This window comes from Hippocampus zosterae, chromosome 2 (genome assembly GCF_025434085.1).
Source record: "Hippocampus zosterae strain Florida chromosome 2, ASM2543408v3, whole genome shotgun sequence".
NCBI classification, from domain to species: domain Eukaryota; kingdom Metazoa; phylum Chordata; class Actinopteri; order Syngnathiformes; family Syngnathidae; genus Hippocampus; species Hippocampus zosterae.
The window spans coordinates 41,154,393-41,177,248 of record NC_067452.1 but is presented as its reverse complement, the minus strand read 5'-3'; the positions used below and the strand labels follow the sequence as shown (position 1 = coordinate 41,177,248).

The window sequence follows — 22,856 nt, the reverse complement described above, 5'->3', positions numbered from 1 at the left end:
TCTCACGTCGCGTGCCGCTGAAAAACGGACGCTGGCCCGCAAGTGGCCCCCGGGCCGTCGTTTGGACACCGCTGCTCTGGTGCTATGTGAAAGAATTACCGCATTAAATGTTCAAATTGTGCCGTAACATTCACTCAAGTGTGTCCACTCAAATGAGTTGAGTACAGCTACGGTTGCATTAGCGATGAAGTACAGTTCCCCCCCCCCCCAAACATTTATATGATTAACATTTGTATTTAATTTGTTTGGAACTTGTACTTGAGAACAAAGTCTTTTTCGCCATCTCATTGATCTTTGGGAACTGTGGCCCGTTGAGAGATGAAAGGTGATGCGCGTATGTGGGTGTGTGTGGGTGCACCTTGATGTCTGCGGTGATGCTTATCTCCGGGGGCGTCAGGGTCATAGAAGGACACTGGTGGGGGCCCTCACCCATGGCGATCCAGGCGCGTGCCAAGGCTCCCCGGGCGCACTCCTTCTGCATGCTACACCTGCACAAACGGGTGGAGCCAGCCTTTGATGGACAAGTCGGGTTAGCGCGCGTCGCTTGCGGCTCACGTGACCAAGTACGCCCCTTCCCCGCCCCTTTTGTCACGGGACTGCACAGCGCGCCCGCGGAAGCAGTTGCTCATTGCGGCGATTCCGCCCGCCTCCCTGCTGGGAATGCATCCAGCACGCCTGCGATGCTCGTAGCTCACCTGTCACGTTGCCGCGACAACCTTGACTCCGGGTCACATCACGAGCGTCGCCATGGTAACCCCTCCCGGAGGCGCTGCCATGGCGGCCGGCCCGTAATCCAGGGAAACGAGCCATTCTTCAAGCCCCCCCTCGCCGTTTCTCCAAACACGCACGCATGTCATGGGCACACCACAGAACAACGCCACCTAGCATCCGGGGGACCCCATTCAGCCGCACTCCAACGCACTCCACAACGAGTGCGGTGCACCGCCACCCCGCCACCTCCTTTGCGGTCGTCGCAAAGTGCGTGCGCGTGACCGCAGGCTCTCGCCTCTGCCGAGTCTCGTCCCATTGGAACCGGGCGGGGGCTGAGAACGGTCACGAGGTCAGCCGCTGTGATAAAAATAGCACTAAGTGGCTCTGACAGCCACCCGAAAATAATAAAATCCCCTCCACAATCTCACAAATTGCAAACAGACACTTGAACAGACGGTTGCGGCCATGTTGAAGCGTGCTCATCTCTCCACTCACCTCAGGCCTGACTGTCATCATCGCAAAACAAGAAAGGAAATATTTACAACACAAGACATCCTAATTTATTTCGTGCTTTCACAACAGTTGTAGCCGGGATGTAGAGATGAAATATATATACAGCATATACTGTATATGTTTATGTATTTATTTACACACACACACACACACATTCCTGCACTTGTGGCACAGTGAGGACCGAGTAAAAAGGCCTACAAAGCGAGGACCACCCTTTCTGCTTGACAAAGAAATGAAAAAGACACATTTCTAGACACAGGAGAGGGCGCCCTTAGGCAATACATTCCTTTAGATTAAATAAAACACCAAAGGTTAAGAAAAAGTTTTTAACTCGATAAGTGAGGACCGGGCACTGGCCATGCGTTCTTAATGATTTTGAAGTAGATTAGGTGCCGTTCACCTTACTAAACATTTAATGATGTCAATTTATAATCAGATATGTTATTTTTAAACAGTTTATTAACAGGGTACTGTCATCATTGCAAAACAAGAAAGGAAATATTTACAACACAATACATCCTAATTTATTTCGTGCTTTCACAACAGTTGTAGCCGGGATGTAGAGATGAAATATATATACAGTACATACTGTATATGTTTATTTATTTATTTACACACACACACACACACACACACACAGAGGAAGTGAGCCTCTGACGGCAAATGACAAACATCTTTTCCCATTTTCCGGTGACAAGTTCCAGTGAGGCAAAGAGTCGATGTTATCCGCGTGCTAGCGCCGGGGAAAACGTCGTGACCTTTCATCTCAGAGGGAAAACACGAACAAATACGCGATTCGGCTTGCAGACCGCTGAAGCTGCAACGGGACTAAACGGATCAAATCGATTCCGGGACGGCGTCGGCTTCTCGCGGGTCCAATAAGCGACTCCAAGCGCGAGGCGACACGCAGGCTAAGCAAATCCAAAAGGCGTGCGTTGGAAAGCGCCACTTCAAATAAACACAGTCAACATACGCGGCCAAAATAGAACCCGCGAAAACTCATCCCCGCCGCACGCACGCTTCAGATAAGGTGGCAAGCGACTCGAGACTGCTAAATGTGAGGCGGCACCTCCGCGCCCCCCCGATAAGGCCCATGATTTGCACAAGAGACGCCGTTCGATTCCAATCGAGAAATTGAAGTGCTCTCTGAAACATGAAATATTTGATCAAGGAGCGAGCGTTCTCGCCGACGTGGCTCCCTCCGCAGACGACGATGCTTCGTGTTTTGCGTCAAGCGCAAACACGGAGACGGCGGCGGCCGCTGGCGGCGTCTTGGAGGCCCAGACCGGCGGTGATATATCACACGCTCTGATATTTGCTTGTCAAAAGAGCCAGTGTGCGCTCCCCCTCCCGCCACAATCAACGCGCCTTTGTCGGAGGGGGGGGGGGGGGGGGGTGGAAAGGGGGTCAAGACGCGGAGGATGACTGAGGGATGGCCAAATTCTGGAAGCTACCGGAAAATCTGAACGTGCGCAAGAGAGAGAGAGCGAGAAAAGGAGCCGAGGAGAGAACCAAAGTGCAGCCAAGCGAGAGACAAAGAAGGAGAGGAGACAAGGAGATGACAGGCTGAGCGCTCCTCGGCGCTAAAGTCACTCGCTCATCCGACGTGCTTTCATCACGCCGGCGAGCGACTCTTGCTCTCTTTGACTGGGCCTCTCACACACACACAATGCCGCTCGACTGAGAGCTGGCGAAGACACAGCGAGCAAAGCCCCGTCCGCCCTCCCCATGCCCCAAAAACAAGCCCAGAAGAGCTGCAAGTGCACACACCCGGCCGACGAGAGGCCCGCCGAGACAACTCATTCATTCATTCATCTTCCATACCGCTTGATCCTCACTAGGGTCGCGGGGGGTGCTGGAGCCCATTCCAGCTCTCTCCGGGCAGGAGGCGGGGGACACCCTGAACCGCTTGCCAGCCAATCACAGGGCACACAAAGACGAACAACCATCCACGCTCACACTCACACCTAGGGACAATTTAGAGTGTTCAATTGGCCTGCCAAGCATATTTTTGGAATGTGGGAGGAAACCGGAGCACCCGGAGAAAACCCACGCGGGCCCGGAGAGAACATGCAAACTCCACACAGGGAGGCCGGAGCTGGAATCGAACCCGGTACCTCTGCACTGTGAAGCCCACGTGCTAACCACTGGACTACCGGGCCGCCCGCCGAGACAACTCTCTGGCCAAAATCCCAAATGTCGTCTTGCGTCTTCCAAAGCGTACGGCGGCGAGAAAAAGTCTTTTTGGCCCCTTCCTGATCTCTTGGCATACTGATGATGGCACACAAAGGTTTCACTTCATCAAACCAATTTTCGTAGCACAAAGAAACGAGCCAGGCAATACAAAGCCCACTTTCCAAATCATGATTTCATTCCCCAAGGGAGAAAAAAAAAAAACATTCTTATCTATCTGGCTCTGTGTGAAAAAGTCATTGCTCCCCCCCACCCCCCATCCCCGCTTGTGAAATCACTGAGTAAGTGCGACTTACGACAGTTTCAGGAAAGCCAAGTTCAATTTCACAGGCGACACCCGCGCATCACATTTGTCAACAAATCACATCAATAGAATCCGTCAGGCCAAGTCAAGTCGGCGACAAGATCTCAATGAAGGTGGGGAAGAATTCTTTTGCAACGGGCGGGCGCAAATTGCTTAATGGCGCGCAAGTACGCTCGGGGGCGCCAGCTTACCTATTTTCCAACGTGCACCATCCGCAGTGGGCGTCAGCCGCTCCCAAACAGTCGCCGCAGCTCGTCCACTGCTCGCACTGGGCCACTTGGACACGCAGCATCTGCTCAAAAAGCACAAACCCTCAGCAGATGCCAAAAGGGAATGATCAGCGCTCGTCCCAAAAATGAAGAAAGCCCAAGCCCAAAAGTGAACACACTCGCTCAAGTCGAGCTGGCTGAGAAGGAGAAGAAAGGCCGAACGGGCGTCTTACGTGGTGCGAGGTCATCACATAAAGATAGCTCCTGTCATTGGGATCAAAGGTCATGATGTGGTGGACGGCTTCGCCGGCCGGCAGCTTCAGGGTCCGCTGGCTGGCCGACGTCATGTTTGGAGTGAGAGTCACCTGCGGAACACGAGTGGCGTGGCGTTACGAAACGGAAGACGTAAAGTATGACATCAGAACTTTCCGCGATGATGTCACGGAGGCCATTCGGAAACGAAGCCCCCCGGCCCCAGTGAGCGCACAACAGGCCGCACGCCCGGACAAGAAGCAGGCCTGACGTTGCAGGAAATCAATTCAATTCTGGACTAGAAGATGACAAAATGCTCATCTCTGTACACGAGTTAGCAAGTGAGTGCAGTGTACTGCGTTTTGCCTTTGGGTTCCATACGGTTTGGACGTTTACATCCTGAAATGAATCGCTCCAACAAACACGTTTAAGTCAATCAAAGGATTTAATTCAAAAGAATTTCAAAGTGGCCCTTGTCTGCTTGTGTGGAAGAAAAGCTTTGGACACCCGCCCCATATAGCAGAGTGGCAAAAATGTCGACGCCGACGACAATGAATGAATTGTCTTACACTTGAGGGCAGGGTACACGACCCTCAAGCTGGATATCAAATAAACGCTCAAGTTCGTTCATCGGAAAGACAACAAAACCACCAGTATGTATTTCAAGCTCGTGATCTACAGAATTACCTCATTAAAATGACCGGACTGTGGCCGCAATGAACTATTTGCTGTCCGCAGACCGGTACTGGGCCGCACGGAGATTTTTTGTTTTTGTTTTTGCTGGACGTCAGTCAAACACGCCACCAGCCCGTCAACTACCCTCCAAAGGGCAATAGAAATACGGCTGGGTGATTATATGATCGAAATTCGGGACATTACGCGGCCAGCTGAGAGCAAATGGACTCCATCAGACGTGACGTAAAACTCGCGCGACTCTCGCGCATCGGAGTCCCTCTCCTATATGGTGGCTTCGCAAGTTGAAATCAACAGAATGAAAGCCAAGAAATTAAAGAAGCCCAAAACAGAAAGTAATCGTCACAACTTGACCAAACGGCCAGCTAGCTTAGAAATTAACGAAGCCCAAAACAGAAAGTAATCGTCACAATTTGACCAAACGGCCATCTAGCTAAACGCGCGAACGACGGGCGACTACGACATCCAAAGACGAAGCCATTTGGACAAGAGAAGCTCCTCCCCTGACCACCACGAGTAGGAAGCCGTCGTGCGCGCGACGGCTTTTCCTACTCGTTGAATCTTTTCAACAAGTAGCACCTTAGCAGCGATCAAGCGGAAAGCTTGTTCGCACAGTCTGCCCCCGTAAACGTGATCAGTTTAGTCACTCACAACTAGCCGGCAACCACATCTTTTGATCAGCACGTTTGCAAGTAGCAATGATGCTAACGCTGTATATAGCATCATCCGGCCATTTTATCCTCACATGGGTCACGGGGGGGTTAGGGTTAGGGTCCATGCCACTTCAAAATGATGATGTTGACATGATAAGGCATATTTTACTAGTCCTTTTCTTTGTAGTTTACAGCATGCGTTTGTCTCAACTGGTTAGCGACACAAAAAAGGTTGGGGACCGCTGCTGTATGGGGCCTCTCTGTGGTGGCCACAGCTGGGCTCCATACAAGAAGGGATAAGAAAAAGAAGAAGGTCCCATTGTGCGTCTACAGAGCCCCTAAATAAAGTGACATGGAAGGGGGAAAAAAAACAACTTGGCGTGCATTTCCCTACGTGCCCCCGTGAATGTTCAGATGGTTTCCATGAAGAGCAGGAGAGGGACAGGTGGTGGTGGGCAAAGATAAAGTCTGCTTGTTTACAAAATGAATCACTGCAGTCACAATCAAACTCTGTGTGTGTGTGTGTGAAGGGTATTAGTAGGTTAGTCGCAGTATGTCTGTAACATTAGGTTAGCAGATAGGAAATTAGCTGAGACGGGGGGGGGGGAGTTCTTTGATTTGGAAAAAAAAAAAAAAGGCCTGTAATTCCAAATGACTTGATCACGAGCTGCCTCCAAACGCAACCAAAGAGCCATCGTAATTTAATCTGCGCCAGCGCGGGTCCCCCCCGCCCTGTTTTTCGTCGCAGCCACAATCGCATTACGCCCGCTAACAGCTCCATTAAGCTCGGCAACTGCCCGCCACTCGCTGTCCTCGGGGTAGCCGCGCACGCGCTCGCACTGGCGGACCGCGACGGAGCGACACCATGGGGGCAAATGTTAGCGAGGCGCACCCCTTCGTTTGTTCATTCAGTCGTCGTAGGTCGGGCTCGAGCAGGGGTCGGCGACCTTTCGGAAGGTGACAGCGACTGATTCATGCCTTATTTGTTGGTCTCTATTGGGTTTTTCTGTTTGTTTTTTGGCCATGTAAAGCGGTTTTATTATTTCCATTATTATCACTTCTCCGACATTCCGAGGAAAAGACAACGTGCCATCGCTCGCTACAAATGTTACGATTCTATTCCTGTCAATGTATTCTGTTAAGTGCTCGACAGTCTAATTGTTTTGCAAGGCCCTTTATTCAAGATGCAGCTGTTATGGAAGCGCCATAGAAATCAAGAGAGACGCATGGATGTGTCAACAGCTATTTTTAGTGCGGGCCAATCGGGCGCCCTTGTCTCAAGTCCCCGTCAGCCATGATTATTATTATTTTTTTTGTCTTTGTCTTCCCAAGACATTTTTGACATCACAAGCCTGCATTTGGGGGGGGGGGGTGTCACATTTAAGCACACTTGCCGTGGAATCTGTTTTCGCCAGAGCAGAACAGGAATGACCTCCTGATTTGTGTGTAAGACTCATGCGAAAGCAGGCGAGAGCCAACATAAGCGGCGGGGAGCTTTTCTGGCGGCAATGTGGCAATTACGTGGGGGCTGGACCGGCAGCAGCTCAACGACGCAGCCAACTGGCGGGAGCCGCCGAGCGAAAAAAAGGCCGGATGGTTCGCGCGTGGACTCGTTTCCAGCTGTTGAACCGTCAACCAAGGTAGTATGTTAGCATCAGCGGCTAACTAGCGCCGATCACCAGATAGACGAGCGACTTCCAAAAATCAGACAGTTCGGCACCCCCGAGCCGCCGCCCATGGCGCTCGCAGGTGGAGCCAGCCCGGTCGGGGGTGACCGAGAATGTGCTTGGGACAGAATTCAGGAATGCTGTTAATTGGATGGGAACTTTGTTTTTTTTTCCTCTCTCCACCAGCTGCGGGCGTCGGAGGCGGTCGCAACAAAGCCCGAGCACTTCAGACGTGGCCAAGCCAGCTTGTTAACATGTTTCGGCTGCTGTGTCACGCTGGAAGGCAACAGTTATTGGGACCACATCAAGGGGCAGGATACCTCATGACTGACTGGGGCACGGGGGAGGTGGGGGGTCATTGGGGGAGAGAGGATCATATATGTGAGTGAACAATCTCTCGAGGCCAGAGGGCGGCCATGTTACGACGCCACTGTTCCTGACAAATGTGAGTGAACGATCTCTCGAAGCCAGAGGGCGGCCATGTTACGACGCCACTGTTCCTAACAACTTGTTATTTTGTTACCACTTCAAACACAGTCATGGGTGCGTGACTGATGCTCGGAGAATGAACTTTGATTTTTTTGGATGGACTATTCACCTCTTTTCACTAACCTTGTGGCCCATGTCTCAAGGCATTTTTCGTTTTGTTTTTTTGTTTGTTTTTGGGCATGTTGCGGGCCGCTGAAAAATGGATGGCGGGCCGCATATGGCCCCGAGGCCTTATGTTTGCCAGAGAGACCGAAAATCAAGTGAAAACGCCAAGGAAGATCAATATATTCAAGGTGGGCGGGCCCAGCCGGTGGCAACGTAAGATGGCCGCCGTCGCCAAGTCATTCATGTGGCACTGAGACGGACGGACCTACTTGCAATCCAATTCTGTTCTGAAAATAGCTCACCAGGGCACAGGACATTGAGATTTCCGAGGGGTGTCATTCCAAACACCTCTCAAAATAATGAACTGCATCTTGTTATGCTTCCAACCCTGTCCGATGAAGGGGGATCATGATTGCGGGGAGTCATAGCCGCGATCATTGTGTTCACATGGATGAATCTCAACAAATTGTTAGCAAGAACATCCCGCCGCTCAAGGTCCCAGAATTTGTTGATATGGCTCGCCGAGAAGTAGCACCCACGTGCTCGCATTACGTGCGTCTTACCTTTCGAAGTCGTCCGTTGGAGGTTCCCAGAAAGAGCGCGGTGTGGTTGAGCACGTCGTCCACGGCCACGGAGCTCAAGCCATTGTATTGGAGCAAAGGAAGCGCCCTGAGGGGCCTCCGCAGGGCCAGGGGGTGCTGCAGGTGAGCCGCGCCGCAGTCCAGCTGCTCCGGCTGCAGCTGCAACAAACACACACGCGGGCGGCCAAAAAATGAACGAAAAAAAAGAGACCAACAAGCCGAGTGATGCAAGCGAATGAGTCGGACGAGGGCTGATCACAATGAGCCGCTCGAGGCTTCGAAACCGCTCACGGCTTTGTGGAAAGCCCTACAAAGAAAAAAAAGCGTCTTCAACACTCATCGCGCTCTGCTTTTGTCACACGCAGGCAGCAGATCGACCAACAGTGCCACGCTAGAATGAGCACCGCCGTCGATGGGGAACCAAAATGTCAACAAACATAAAAATAGCAAGCATGGATATTTGCACAGTGGTTTCACACAGGCTAATGGACTGGCGGCTTTCCCTCCCTCCTCATAAATTGTGGGCGCTTGTCGCCGGGTGCCGGCCTTCACGCCGCACAGCGCTGGAAATGCTCGCCACTAATTAGTCAGGAATTCAGTAGAGATGTCTGTCTCTCTCCGACCAAACGAGATCACTGAGGAGAATGTGGGCACAAGGAGATTTTTTTTAAAGGGGTGGCGAGGGGGTGACCTGACAGCAGAAGGGTCGAGGGGCCGGCCTTACTTTTGCTCTCCGCTGTCACTCAAACCCACAATTTCCAAAACGTTGCAATTGCGTTCCCTCAAATTCCCTTTGTAGTGACTGGCCACTTGGGAATGAGTGACTGATTGGACTCATTCAGCATCCCCTGCTCCCCAATCACCGCAATGAGCAATTAGCTCTTTGGGGAAGGTTTTTGTTTGTGTGTGTGTGTGTGTGTGTGTTGTGGCCTCTAGAAAATCTGGTCAACTAAAGACTGAAGCATGATGATGTCTCGACATAGTCGTTTGGTGCGCTAAGCCTTTCTATTTAGCTGACAGAACCTTTTGTGTTTGCCTTGTTTGCACTGAGTCACTATATGCTGTGTGGCGTTCCACAGGGCTCCATTCTGGGGCCTCTGCTGTTCACAGCGGATCTGCTCCCATTGGGTTCCATCTGAAGGAAACGCGGTATTTCCTTCCACTGCTATGTCCGATTGATGTCCCGCTCAGCAAAAAAGTCGCTTTCTCGCGGAGGCCATTTTGATCCTCTCTGGAGGAAATCAAGACCTGGATGCGGTGGTGGTTTGAAAGTGCTCGAGACATACACTTGAGTTGAGTTCTCTGATTTAGCAGTACAGACTCTCCACCAATCGCAACGTTTCGAGACGCAAATGCGTCAAAATTAGCACAGCCATCAGCTGCTCTACCCTGTTGTGGAGAAATTTCGAGGCCTTTGTTGAGCGCTTCCTCCGCCGGTGCGAAACTTCCACAGAAATGGCGTCATGTTGTCCGAGACTGCGCGCAAAGTACTCTGGGCGCGCTTCATTTCAGTGACACAACTACCAAAGAGAAAACAAGGCTGGCGAAAGGAAGGCGACGACGCGGCGTGAAATGTCCTTCCGGGGGAAATATTGCGTTTTGGTATGCATGAGGAATTGCCGTTGGAGAGCGACCAACGGCGCAGTCATTTGACTTGGATGGTGTTTGATGACACTCTTACTTACTTTGGACATAAAATACAAAGAGGCCTTTGTTTCACGCCCCCCCCCCCCCGCCCCTCCCCCATTCATACAAAGATGCTACTGTCGGATACGACGATAAGGATGAGTTATGAGCATGCGTGCCATATGCATCAGGAATGCTTTTTTTTGGGGGGGGGGGTTGAACTGAGTGACGTCAAAGGCTCACATGTCAAGACGTCAGGCGAAATTGCAAGTGAGAGACGGCGTTTGCAAGGACACAACTCCGTTTGGCCGCTTTTGAAGAACGACTGAAGAAACGTTTCCGCGGCAAAGACCTTTTCACACGGATTGGCCCACAAAGCGGTGGAGATGATTTTGTTGCCGGACGCATTCCTTTTGTGCTTTCCGCCGTGTGACCGTGCTATCGTGTCACACGGAGAAATAAAATCAAGATCACGTCGTGTACTTCGAAAGGCAAGATAGCATCTCCATTTGTGTGCGTACCAGAAAGACAACAGAGCCCTTTTTATTGGCAAATTGTTGAGGATTTTTTTTTGGGAGGGGGGGGGGGGTGGCCAAGGGCCTTCTATCTCGCAGAAAGATCCGGCTCCGCAAATAACAGCAGACGCACTTCCGCATCAGAACCCCCCCCCCCCACAAAAAAAGAAAAACAGATGACCAACAGTTACTTGAGGCTCGTTCATGTGACGCCTTCATCACTCGAGCACAAAGTGGAGGAAAATGGAATCATCTTTTTTCACGACAGTCTTTTGAAGATCAATGATGTGACTCGTTTCGTCGTGAATGATTTATTTGTATCGTTGAATAGGGAATAAAGTTCAACAATAGCCAAAACAAGTAATCCCTGCTTTGTCGCGGGGGTTCCCTCCCCAAAATAACCCGCGGCAAGCAAAATCCGTCAAGTCGTCGCCATTATTTATTGCAATTATGACGTATACAAAACTGTATCGGATGAAACCAAAGATGACAACTTTTCAGGCCCAAGCGTTTGAAAAAAATTGACAACTGACAGTTTTTAGGAATACTCGACCGACCGTTTCGTCGACATTGTGAGTATTGTCACGGAGCAAATTTGGCGAGCCGTACGGCGGCGAGGCGCAAAGGCTCTACAGGCCCTTAGCCAATCAGGTTGCAGAACACGACGCAATCGTGATAGCGACACATGACAGTAATGGCAGCTATTTTTCTGACAGCGTCCCGCTTCTCACTCTGCCCACCGTGGCCTTTTTGAACTAACCTTGTGGCCTGTGTCAAATGTCATTTGCAGTTGTTTTTCTTTTTCTCGCGGGCCGCTAAAAAATGGACGGCGGGTCACAAATAGCCCCCGGTCCGTCGATTGGACCCCAGTGGCAATTTCGTCGCAGGGACAGAAAATAAAGTGGAAATGTATTCAAGTTAGGCGGCTTAGCGAGCGTCAAGGTAAAATGGCCGCCGCTGGCTTCACTTCCCCCGTGCGGGGGTATTGGGGGGGGGAATCCCCACGAAGATGCACACGCACACATCCGGCACAAATCCCCGAGTCGCGGCGACCACTGACCTTCTTGTCGGGAAACCTCATTTCGAAGCAACCGCATATTGTAGCGCATTTGTTTTTAGCGTAGCGCAAACAACGCGACGTGATTGTCGAGGAAGAAGCTTGAAAAGATTCACCTGGTGGAGATTTGAAAGGCTCTTGACGATGATCTGGCCCCATTTATTGAGCGCACTCGCAAAGACTGTCCGCGCTCTGCTTTTTAGCATTCCGAAATGAGAAAGAGAGTCGGCTACGATTTTGCGCTTGCTAACCAACCACTAAAATGACATTGGGAACAAATTAGGTGCACGTGCACAAACTACGAGCTCTTCATATATTTCCAGTTGCCAATGCATGCATGACCCCCCCCCCCCCGCGCCCCCCTCGATCCTAACCCAACAACAAAACAAAATAATCCCATAGTGTCGTTTTCAAGGGCTCTGAATAAGAAACGAGGTTAAATCCAAGAACTCGTTTTGTGCGTAGTTTGTAAAGGGGGGGGGGGGGGGAGTTTGCCGGAGAGCGCGAGTCACTCACCACCAGGTTCCACTTCTGGACGCAGGCGGCCCCCGAGCCCTGGATGACGCTGTCCAGCACCCGCACGTCTCCGGCGGGCGAGTTGGAGCAGCTCCTGCGGCCTCGGCGGATCTCCTCCTCGACGTCGGCAAAGTTGAAGGCGCACAGGGCCGTCCTGCGGTCGCCCTTGGAGAAGACCCCGAAGAGGAAGGCCTCGGCGCGCACGTCGGCCGGGTAGACGGACAGCAGCCGGTTGTAAATGTCGCCGTCGCGCCCGCACTGGAGCGGCAGCTGGATGTAGGACTCGGTGAGCTTGCGGCTCTCGGGCCCGTTGGGCTTTTGGCCGGCGGCGGCGGCGGCGTCCAGGCAGATCCTGGCCAGGACGCTGTTGGGCCGGCTCTCCTTGTGGCCCGTCTTGGCGTCGTTGTTGAAGGCGATGTAGGAGTAGGCGCGGCGGTGGAAGGCGCGCACAAAGTGCAGCTGGTTTTTGGCCTTGGCCTCCTGCTTGATCTTGAAGACGTTGTCCTCGGACGGGTTGATGTCGTAGGTGAAGAGCCTGGCCAGGTCGCGCACGTCGAAGGAGCGGATGGCGATTTCCGGGGTGTTTTCGAAGCGCAGGTCCTCCTTGCTGTGGTTCTTGGGGAAGTAGCGCGTGCCGGCGCCGGTGTAGGTGGCGGCCACCAGCAGCCGGGTGTCGCCGCCGGAGCGCAGCAGCAGCCCCACGGTGGAGGCGTCCGGGTGGTTGGCGGCGATGTTGAGCATGCTGGGGAAGACGGTCTTGTCGCCGGCGGGCGGGAACTCCACGGCCGCCCGCGAGACGTTGGCCAGCTGGCGCAGCTCGCAGAAGCCCTGGTACACGGAGCCGCACGCCAGCACGACGCCCTGCCGCCCGTCGAGCTCCAGCAGCTTGTTGTGGTTGTCCGTCGGCCACTTGGCGTGCTGGCACGGCGCCTGCGGCAGCTGCGGCGCGTGGCACAACAGGTTGTCCTCCACCGGGCCCGTGCTGCGGTGCGCCTCCACGCGCAGGGCGGCGTCCAGCTGGTACAGGCTGTTGACGGTGGCCACGTACACCCTCCCGGACGCCGCGTCCACCGCGAAGTTATTGGTGCGGTTCGGCGCGTAGAACTGCCGCTGGACGCGCGGCGCGCCCGCGCCCGACGAAGAAGAAGCGGCAGCCTCCGGAGAGGAAGCCGCGAGCGCGCCGAGCAGCACGAGAGCGATCCCCATCGGAGGTGGCATCTTTCCTTCTGGCCGCCTTTCGCGTCTTCTGGGCCGGGGGGCGCATTGAGCGGCGACTAAATTTGCCTGCTCCTTCCCGGGGGCGACAATCCGAGAGGAAAGGCTGCTTCCTGCTTCGCGCCTCGCGCCTCGACCCGGAGTGACGCGATAAGGCGAGTCGTGCTTCCTCTCACCCCCCTCACACCCCCCCCCCCTCGCTTTCATTTCACGTCGCACGCTGCCTCCTCTGGCCCTCTCTTGGAGTGGAGCGAGCGCAAATAAATGCGAGCCGAACGCGTTCGTCCTTCCCTCCTTGGCTGAGCCGATGAAGGCGGGCGGTTTTCGGCTCAACCAAAATAGTGGCGGCGCCGCTGTCACAAAAACTCCATTTCAAAGCCAAACGAACGAAGGAATAGTTTTCGCCCCCGTTCGTGGGGCCGGGTCGGACTGCTCGGTTCAGTGTGGCCGTCTCACTTCATTCCACTTTTGCTTCTCATGAGCGCCCCTGAAGATGGCCCACTCGATCCGGTCCCGCTCGTCCGCGCGGCTCTCGGACGAGCTCGGCACGCCGCCGCGTCGGATCACAGTGAAAGCGCAAGCAGATGGCCACGCGAGCGCACCTTTCCGCTCGTTGCCACTCGCTCCGTTTCTTTTCCTTGCTGTCGCTCCTCAACATTCAAGCGGAACACACGCGCTCCCCCTCAATGGCCGGAGCGCGCATATGCATTAGCAATGGAAATATGTTTTTGGAAGGGCGCGCAGAATAAATATTCATGGTTGATGCAAATCGCTTCGGCGCACGTTTCCCGTTTGGGTCGAATCACCGCGACGCCGTCACACTTGACGCGCAAAGGGCAACGAACGGAAGGCCTCGCCTCGGCAGCGCCGCGACCCCAAACGGGGCTTCCGCTCCCAACCTGTCACCTCCGTCACAAGCACAAGCCGGGAGAAAGGCGCTCATGTCCATCAAACAAACGCCCGCTGCAAGAGACGCCCGTCGGGAGCGATGCAAGCTCGACGGCGCCATCTTGTGGCCGCACCGTCACGGCGTTCCGCGCTCGGGAGGGACACACGCACCAACGGGATTCGATTTAGGTCGGAGGTGACTTGAACAAAGGGGAGGGGGAAAAAAAACATCAGTTGGCCAGGAATGCATTTTTATTGATTCCACACTTGGAAAAGTAGATCAGAAGGCACTGCGGCGGCTTATCAGGTAAAGCGACGTCAAGGTCGAGCCGAGGTCAAACGAGCGCTCGCTCCCGATTCCCTCACGCGGCGACGTTTTGCATTTCACTTTGGAATCGAGATGAGGTTTTCAAAATTCTGCCGCAAAGCATTTCGAATCGGCAGAGAAAAAAGGGGAGTGGGGGTGGGGGGGGGGGTTGAGGTTACGGTTGGAAGTCAACAAGTGGTTTCAAAGGCAATCGAGCACACTTGAGGCTTGAGGTGAGCGGACGAGTGTGGAGTGTCGCGCGACACGATACGGAATAAAACCAACGTCATGACATGGAGTCAAATCTATAAATTAAAAAAAATGAATTAAAACATTGAATCTAAAAAACAGACAACCCCCCCCAGTGTGTGTGTGTGGGGGGGGGGTTGAAACAGTGTGGTCCTTGGTCTCCGAGTGGCATCATCTCTGATCTGCTGTCCTCACCTGAGTGAGCAAAGCACGGCGGCGGCGCCGCTCATCCGGGGGGCCTCGGGGCTCGCGGCGCGCAACACGACAGCGCGTCGCGGTTCCTCCACAGGAAGGCGGCGAGGATGACGAGCAGCAGGGCGGCCAGCGAGCGCGAGCGCGTCCTCATGAGGGGCGCGGCGCAGTTGGCCACGGTGGACACAAAGACCAAGAGGACGGCCGTGAGGGCCAGCAGCACGTTGATGACTTTGCCCAGCAGCGTCCTGGCCGCCGCCTTTTCCAGCCCCTCCAGCTGCGCCGCCTGCTGCTGCTGCTGCTGCTGCTGCAGCTCCATCTTGGAGATTCGCGTCTGACAGGCCTCCAGCGCCTCCTGCCGAAAGACGTTTCCAAAGGGGTCACCTGAAAGTCCACATTATGGTGCCCTGTCCCTGTTTTTGTCTGGCGTCAGAAGACCCCCAAAACCTCAAGCCGTGATTGACTTTTGTCTATTTTACATTGTCCCTCACGGAGGCTGCAAAAAAAACTCACAAAGTGGACTATTTGGGGGAAAAAAATCGACTTGGAAAGAATCCAAGAATGAGTCAATTCGCATGGATCGTGAGCGCCGCCCTAGCGGCCAGGATAGGAAATGCAGCGCAAAGAGAAGCGCCGCCCTAGCGGCCAGGATAGGAACCCTACGGATCAAACCCTACGGAGGAGGCCAACCTGAATGTCTCGCGCCCTCTCGTCCGAGCGGTAGGCCATCTTCTCCTCCATGCTGGCCAGCTCCTGTTTCAGGTTCAGGATCTCGTTCTGGTGAAGTTCCGTCAGGTCGTTCAGCTGCTCCTCCAAGCGCTCGCACCTGAACGCACGTCGGGGCACGATGAGCCGAAACGAGCCGACGCGCTGAGCGCCAGACTCCGGCGATGACGAGATGGGGGGGGGGGGGGGGGGGGGCGCCGAGTCTGCCCAGAGTCTGCCGGGCGTCGCCCTAGTGGCTCCCTCTAGTGGCGCTGGAAAAAACCACTGGACTAAACGCTAGAACAGGGGTGGGCAATTATTTTCCCGGCGGGGGGCCAAATGAGAAGCAGAAAATATTGTGGGGGGCCGAGCCAAAAGTTAGAAATAGAAAGTAAAGAAGATAGCACAATGTCTTTGTATGCCAGTAATAATGGAACATTCTCCTCCAACATGACACTCGGCAGCGGTGCTCCTCAAGGATGCATACCGAGCCCCCCCATTGTTCACGCTCGACACATTTGACTGCTCTCCGACTCTTATGAGCGGTCCAGTTTGCGGAAATGCTCATTTACTCGAGCCGCGAGCAATTCAAATGGCCTGAATCGGACGGAGTAAGAATCGCTTCTCGTAGATTTGAGTTTGAGATTTTCCGACTCCAGGCATCTCTTGAATCTAACTGCGCCACCTGGCGTTGAAATCTTGTCATTACAAGTCCAAGCGAAATGAATGCAATCAAACCAGAATTGTGCACCAATCTAGAATGTTCCTTTGGCTTATCATTAGAATTTTTTTTTTAATCCGGTCACTTTGTTCAGTACAGTTGAGTTGTTTCAACTTTAAACTGCATTTGAATTCAGTCATGTGGAAGCGTTTGTTTTTGTTTTGAGATGCAATCCAGATTGAACTTGCGCGCAATTGTCTCGTTATTGCAGTCCCGAGTTTTGTTTTCGTGTGCCTGGTCTCACATTTGGCTCATAATAAAGTAAGCTTATGTTCTAGTAATAATGATCGTTTTATGTTTGAGCATCATATTATTTCATGTTAAGCATACTGAAATTATATCCTGTTGTTTAATAATTGCTTGGACATTTTTTTTTCATGTTGATAGGTTCTGATTGGCTGTTCAAGTAAGAGAAGCCGGACGTGATTTGAGTTACGGGGCTTGTGTTCTCGGACGTTTCGGAAGTATTTGTGTTTTGTTGGACGTGCGACAGGGAGATGATGTGAAGCCAAAAGTGCAACTTCTATCACAGCAATGTATTGAACAAGAGCGCCCCCCCCCCTGCCTGGTCTGACCTGAAACGCTCCTCCTGCAGCGCCCGCGCCACCAGCGCGTAGTCTCGCCGGTAGCGAGTCTTCAAGGCGTCCAGACTCTCCTCCAGCCCGGCCTGGCCGCCCCTCAGCTCCCGGAGCTCCTGCAGCAACAGGTCCAGGGCGGGATGGTGAGGGCTCTCCGGCGCGTTGCCCCTGGAGCCGGGGGGGCTTCCGGGGGGGCCGCCGGGCGCGGCCGCGCCGTCGTCCCCCGCCGAGCCGGACGTGGCGCTCGAGCGGTCGTCTTCGCTGCAGTACCTGGGACTGGACAGCGGGCGCGGGCTGGCAGCGGCGGCGGCGGCGCCTTCTTCCGCCGAGGGCTCGTCTTTGAGGGCGGCGATGTTGTCGGCGCTGCCCAACTTGTTGCGGATGAGCGAGGCCATCTCCCGCGGCTTGGAGACCACGGCGGCCGAGTGCGACAAGCTGCACAGGCCCCCCTTGACTCCGCCCACCACGCCCTCGCCGAAGCCCGTCACTTTGGCGCCCACGTCCCTCAGGCCTCGCCGCACGTCCCGCAGAAGGTCCTTGGGCCGGCGGGGGATTCCGTGGCGCTGGGCCTCCCGCAGCTTGCGGCGGGAATGATCCAGTTTCCTTTGCAGCTGCTGGATGCTCTGCGCCGACTTGTGGTTCTTTTTCTCAAAAACCTGCCGGCGACAACGGCAGCGCCTCGCAAATGCGCAAAATGCTCGCGCAAAGAACCCCAAGCAAAAACACCAGCGCTTGGCTTGATTTGAAAAAAGGTTCCGGTTCCGGTTCAGGTTCAGGTTCAGGGTCTGGGTTGATGTTCCGGCTCTCCTACCTGCTTGATGCGGGCGCTTTGCTGTTTGTTGGCGCGGTTTGCCAGTTGGAGGTACTCGGCGACGTTGTCGTCGCGCGCCGTCTGCTGGATCTTAATCTGTTCGCCAAGTTTGAGGATCTTCCGCTGCAGCTGGGCCACGGCCCGCTTGGCGCGCCGAGGATCCTCCTCCGCCGCCGCCGCCGAGTCCGGCCCCATGGGGGAACGGACCGAGTCGCTCGCCTCCGACCGCTCGACCTGCCGTGGCGACGAGGGAAGTCACTCGGAGGAAAGCGTGACTTCCAAAAATAATCTGCGAGCTGACAAACTCTGAAGACGCTTCTGCTTTTTGGGAAAAACTCGTCAGGAAAGTGAGAAGTGGAGAAGGCCACTTGCGGTCAATCTTTTTTTTTTGGGGGGGGGGGCATTTCAACCAAAGTCAAAAGAAAGCTACTTTTCGAGAAACGTGACAGGAAATCAGCAGGGCGCAAAGCACAAATGAAGCTTCAGCGCAAAGCACAAATGAAGCTTCAGCGCAAAGCACAAATGAAGCTTCGCTTGCCCGTCCCCAACACATATTCAGACTCGTTATGCTCATGCTATTTGTCCAATCCAAAGTTAGAAAGTCAAATAGCGAGAACTCAACACCATCGCTGACTTCACACCAAAGCACGACGTCACCCGTTTCTCATTGGAGTGTATTTAGGAGTGGATCCATTTTCTCTTGTCGCAGTGAAATCAGGGAATGACGCTAAAGTCTTTTTGTCAACGGACGCTACGGCTTCAGCGCGTTTGCTTTCAAAACTTAGCTTGTAGCTAAGACACATTTTCATCGCGACGTCTCTGAGCCACCGGTGAAAAGGACGCTTTGATCCGCTTCACTTGATCGCGCGACGGGCCGTGTCGTCTTTTGTGATTTTGACTTCAAGATGGCGCCGCCAGAGTGGCAGCTCCTAGATTTTGTTCTTCGACGTCTTCCTTTCAGAACTTTGCTGCTGTCCATTGCGAGGCCAATCAAGGTTTTTGTAAAAATGGGAACATTTGTCAGTGGCTAGCAAGTGCTATTTTGGAAGGTGCTCAAGAATGAATTGTGTTTGTTTTGACACTCATTTTCAAACGTTATGTTTGGAAGAGAAAAAAAGAACTAAACGGCCCCCCCCCCAAAAAAATAAATAAATCAGAGCACGACATAATGACGTGACTCGATTTGAATGGTGAAAATGACATTCAATCACAGAAGCAATCCAGTTCGGAAAATCGAAATCATCCCAATGATGTGGTCTCAAAGGAGGAGCCCCCCCCCCCCCCAGAATCGGCGACCATTGAGGGGCACACAACAGGAGGAGCGTTTGATTGCTCCGCTTGTCACCGCACGTCACTGACGCCAAAAGAACCCGTTTTTTGAGGACCCCCCCCCCCCCCCCCCGTCTTCGGAGTCCGTCGCGGGGGGGCACTTGCGACGCACACGTGCGTGGCGGTTGGCAACGCAGCGCTCTGAGGTGCAAAGTTAGACGGAGTTGCGCTTACTTTGCCCCGTTGCTTTTTTGTGTTCCGTCTTCAAATGGATTTGCGAAGCCCCCCCCCCTCCCCACCCCCCCTCGACTTGCTCGCTCACCTTTCCGTCGTTGGCCCAACGCAGCAGCTGTTGCCAGTGCATTTTGGGCTGGCGCTCGCTTTCATGGAGGCGCGCCGAGACGTTTTACAAAGGCGCCGTTTGACGTCAGCGTCCCTTCGCCTCCACGTCGCCGCTCGGTCGAGACGGGGGGGCCACCGAAGCGGCGTCCGCGCTCGACTGCGCCCTCTCGGCAAAGTTGCCGTCCCGAGGCCGAGCGTTGCGTCATCGCTTCCGCCCCCCACCCCCACTCCCCCCGCCCGGACCGTTACGTCATCCTCGGGACCGAGGAGACGGAACCTTCGCGTCCCTCATCAGATAAGATAAGATAAGAATAGCTTTATTCGTCTCGCAATGGAGACATTCCCGATTCACAGCAGCAAAGTTGTGAAAGGAAGAAGTCGAAGAACAAAATTGTGTCTGCCGGAAAGGGCGGCCACTTTGGCGGCGCCATTTTCAAGTCCAAATAATCGAGGCCAATTTGAGCGTTGACCCAAACTTTTGCACTGATGTGGATTGAAAAAAAAAAAATAAAAATAAAAAGACAAAAGCCAAAGACAAAAAAAAAAAAGCCAAGCTCTCCCAGTACGTTGGCCTCCAGATAAGGAGGGCAAAGGACAGCCCGTGAGCTGGAGAGCCGGAGATCGAGGTACAAGGCGCGGCGATAACAGGAGGCCCGCCGACTCCCGAGGCCACGTCACCGTCGGCGACGCTCGCCGCAAAGTCACGCCGGCGAATCAACACTTTCCGTCATCTCCTTACGCAGCTCGCTCGTCTGCCATGCTAGCACGCGCATCTTTAGCACAGCTAAAGAGACGACGCGGAGTCGCCCCCCCCCCCTCTCGCCCCCCTGGCCCCTTTGCCTTCACGAGGACCCAAAGCCAGGCAGCCACGTTGCGCAACGGCCCGTCGCTCCTCCGCATTCCAACGGACAATTGATTTGCTTCCGCCGGCCGCATGGAGCGATGAGGCGGGCCAGATCTGGCCCCCGGGCCTCGACTTTGAAACCGGTGATCTGCACTGAAATGATCTCGACTCTCCCGGGCTAAGATGCTTGGGCCCGCTCGCCAGGGGATCATTGTGGATTGATGGATGGAGCGCTCGCTCGCTCGCTCTTTGTGCGCGAGTGAAATTGTGGACGTACGCAGCCAATGCAGACCAGGTCAAAGTTGAGCGGAACGTCCCCGGCGACCCGGAAGGCGGCGAGCCGGCGACGGCTGCGAAAACACCCCCGGACACGCCAAGCGCAAGAGGAGCGGCCAGCTGCGGGCCCAAAATAACGACGCGCGGCACGGCCGCAAGTGAGTCAGCGCTGACGTCACGCGACAGCACCGGCGCATGACTCCACGCCCCCCCCCCTTCTTCTTCTTCTTCTTCTTCTCCACTGTTCAGGACACCTGCATTGGGCGCTGAGAAGTCCCGTGCCAATCTATTCTTAGTTCCACGGGCCGCACATGAGCAGGTTTCGAGTGAGCTTCTGCTTTCCTGCCATTCACCTGACGTCCTCACGCTAGCATTGGGGGGGGGGGGGGTTCCCAACCGATTCCCGTCGCTCGCGATGAGCCGAAGAGGCCGCGCACCACGAAATGAACGGCGAGGCAAACGCTGGAGTCGGCTGAGCGAGGCACTCACCTTGTCCGTCTCATCCGTCGACTGGTACCCCGAGGACGGCGCCGGGTCGGGGGCGGGGCTACCGGAGGAGGAGCGCGGACGGGCGACGCGCCGCGGCGGGTCGCGGGCGTGGCGGCGATGCGAGACTTGGGGCGGGCTGCCTTCGGAGAGCGGCTCGCGGTCCCCGCTCACGGATCCCGGGCCTCGAGCGCTCCAACGTCTCATCGGGCCCGCACGGGGCCGGTGGCCGGATCCGGCTCCGGCAAGCGGGAGGGCCCGCCCCCGCCCCCGCCCCTCGCTCGCCCGTCTGCTGAAACGACAGAGGAACGCGGGAAGATGAATGCGGGCGACGGTGGAGGTGTATTTGCTAAAACACAGAAAACTAAATCCCAAGCAAAGTCATGAAAAGAAAAGGAAATCCAAAGTAGCAAACAAAAACCGCGGCAGAAACTCTCAATCACCAAAACAGGAGCGAAAGAAAGCCGACAGCAGCAAAAAACAACAATCCGCCCACAACCAGCTAATGAGCAACAGGTGCGCAGCTGCAGGGGGGAGCCCCACAGTGCCACCTGCTGGTCACAAATACAATCATGACAGGTGGAGAAGCCCACGAGAAGCGGGGATGGATTTTGCTTGAATTCAAAGGCAGACGCGCACTATCGAAGAGAATCTTTGAAAGCTGCTCCCATAGGAATCCCGAAATGACTTTTCCAAAAAGGCTCATGAGCAAATGACAAGTCAGCATATGGCGGCCGTAAGACACATGAGCCAAAGTAAAGAGAAGGGGGAAAAAAAAAATCATCGTTGATATCGAGCTCCCAATCCGCAAGGAGTCACTCTTGCGGATCACCTGAGAGAGAAAGAAGAGAAAAAGTGGGCCAATTCCAATCCAAAAGGTCGCTGACCTCGCGACGACTCAACTCATGAGCGACTAGCCACCAATCCCGGTGGGAAACGGGGTACAAGACTGAAAGTCGGACTCAAGTGGGTGAAAAGAGTGCGCTCGGGACGTCCCTACGAAATCGATCGGAGGAGGATCACTTTCCCGCACCGGCATTTGGCTCTGCTGTAAATGGCATGACCACCAGGGGGCAGCGTGCGCCTCAAACGTCCTGCACTCCAGAGGCGAATGACTCACCATCCCCGAGACAACGGCCCCTTTGGAAACATGTCGAGCGGGCTCATCCCCGTGCCTGCACGCACGCACACACACACACACACACACACACACACACACGCTAATAATGCGTTGCAGCCATCATTGTCTTTTGCGGTAAGCGCGGGCGAATGCGGCAGAGAAGATCCCCAAAACGCGTCAAGTAACAAAAACAAAGAGTTGAGACACGTAGGCTCAAACCTACGAGCTTCTTGTGTGTGTGTGCAGGAGGCAGAGAAGAGCATGTGTGTGTGTCCGTTGTGACGGCGGAGGAGATGATGACTTGATGAGATGCAGCTTGCTCTTTGTTTGGGAGACAAAAGTGACAGGAGGAGACAGAGGGGCTTCCGGCAGGCGGCGGGCGGCGGCGGCGGCCGTGTCAGGTTCAGCCCGCCGGCTGACCGTGCGTCCCGGACCGAGGCGGGCACAATGTGCTATTGTGCAAGCGGCCCACGATCCGCCATTCCCGCTCAGCCATCATTAAATCAATCATTAAAACTCATTCAGTAGCAGCCAATTCTAGACCAAGTCCGAAAAGACGTTTAATAACGTCTTTGGGAGCGAATGAGTGGTGAAATGACTGCATGCTGCTGGACGCAAACAGAGAATGAAATGTTAGCGACAACAAATGCCAGTTAGCATCACGGGCAAGTTTGACCTTTGCCGTTCCAAGGTCGCAATGTGCCCTGTGCAGATGCAAGAAGCGGGCCCGGAACATAAAAGAGCCTCCTTCGTGTTTCCCAGCGGGGGG

The 22,856-nt window shown here is 54.4% G+C and overlaps 2 protein-coding genes across 2 annotated transcripts in view; both read right to left on the bottom strand.

The window, feature by feature from the left end:
* The window catches only part of plxnd1 (plexin D1), a 36,518-nt gene extending 22,983 nt beyond the window's left edge, over positions 1-13,535 (bottom strand). The window contains exons 1-5 of the mRNA XM_052054105.1: positions 12,085-13,535; positions 8,353-8,529; positions 4,164-4,295; positions 3,913-4,013; positions 359-488 (exon numbers count right to left, since the gene is read on the bottom strand). Coding sequence (XP_051910065.1) covers positions 359-488; positions 3,913-4,013; positions 4,164-4,295; positions 8,353-8,529; positions 12,085-13,506 — 1,962 coding nt within the window. The 5' untranslated portion in view covers positions 13,507-13,535. The remainder of the gene's footprint in view (positions 1-358; positions 489-3,912; positions 4,014-4,163; positions 4,296-8,352; positions 8,530-12,084) is intronic.
* An 886-nt stretch (positions 13,536-14,421) lies between these two features.
* Positions 14,422-21,251, bottom strand: LOC127593579 (transmembrane and coiled-coil domains protein 1-like). Its single transcript, XM_052055131.1, has 5 exons — positions 20,971-21,251; positions 17,751-17,984; positions 16,937-17,595; positions 15,626-15,761; positions 14,422-15,290 (listed from the first exon to the last, which is right to left on the bottom strand). The coding sequence occupies exons 1-5, from the start codon at positions 21,172-21,174 to the stop codon at positions 14,970-14,972; spliced, it is 1,554 nt and encodes a 517-aa protein (XP_051911091.1). The 5' UTR covers positions 21,175-21,251; the 3' UTR covers positions 14,422-14,969.
* Between the last annotated feature and the right edge of the window lie 1,605 nt (positions 21,252-22,856).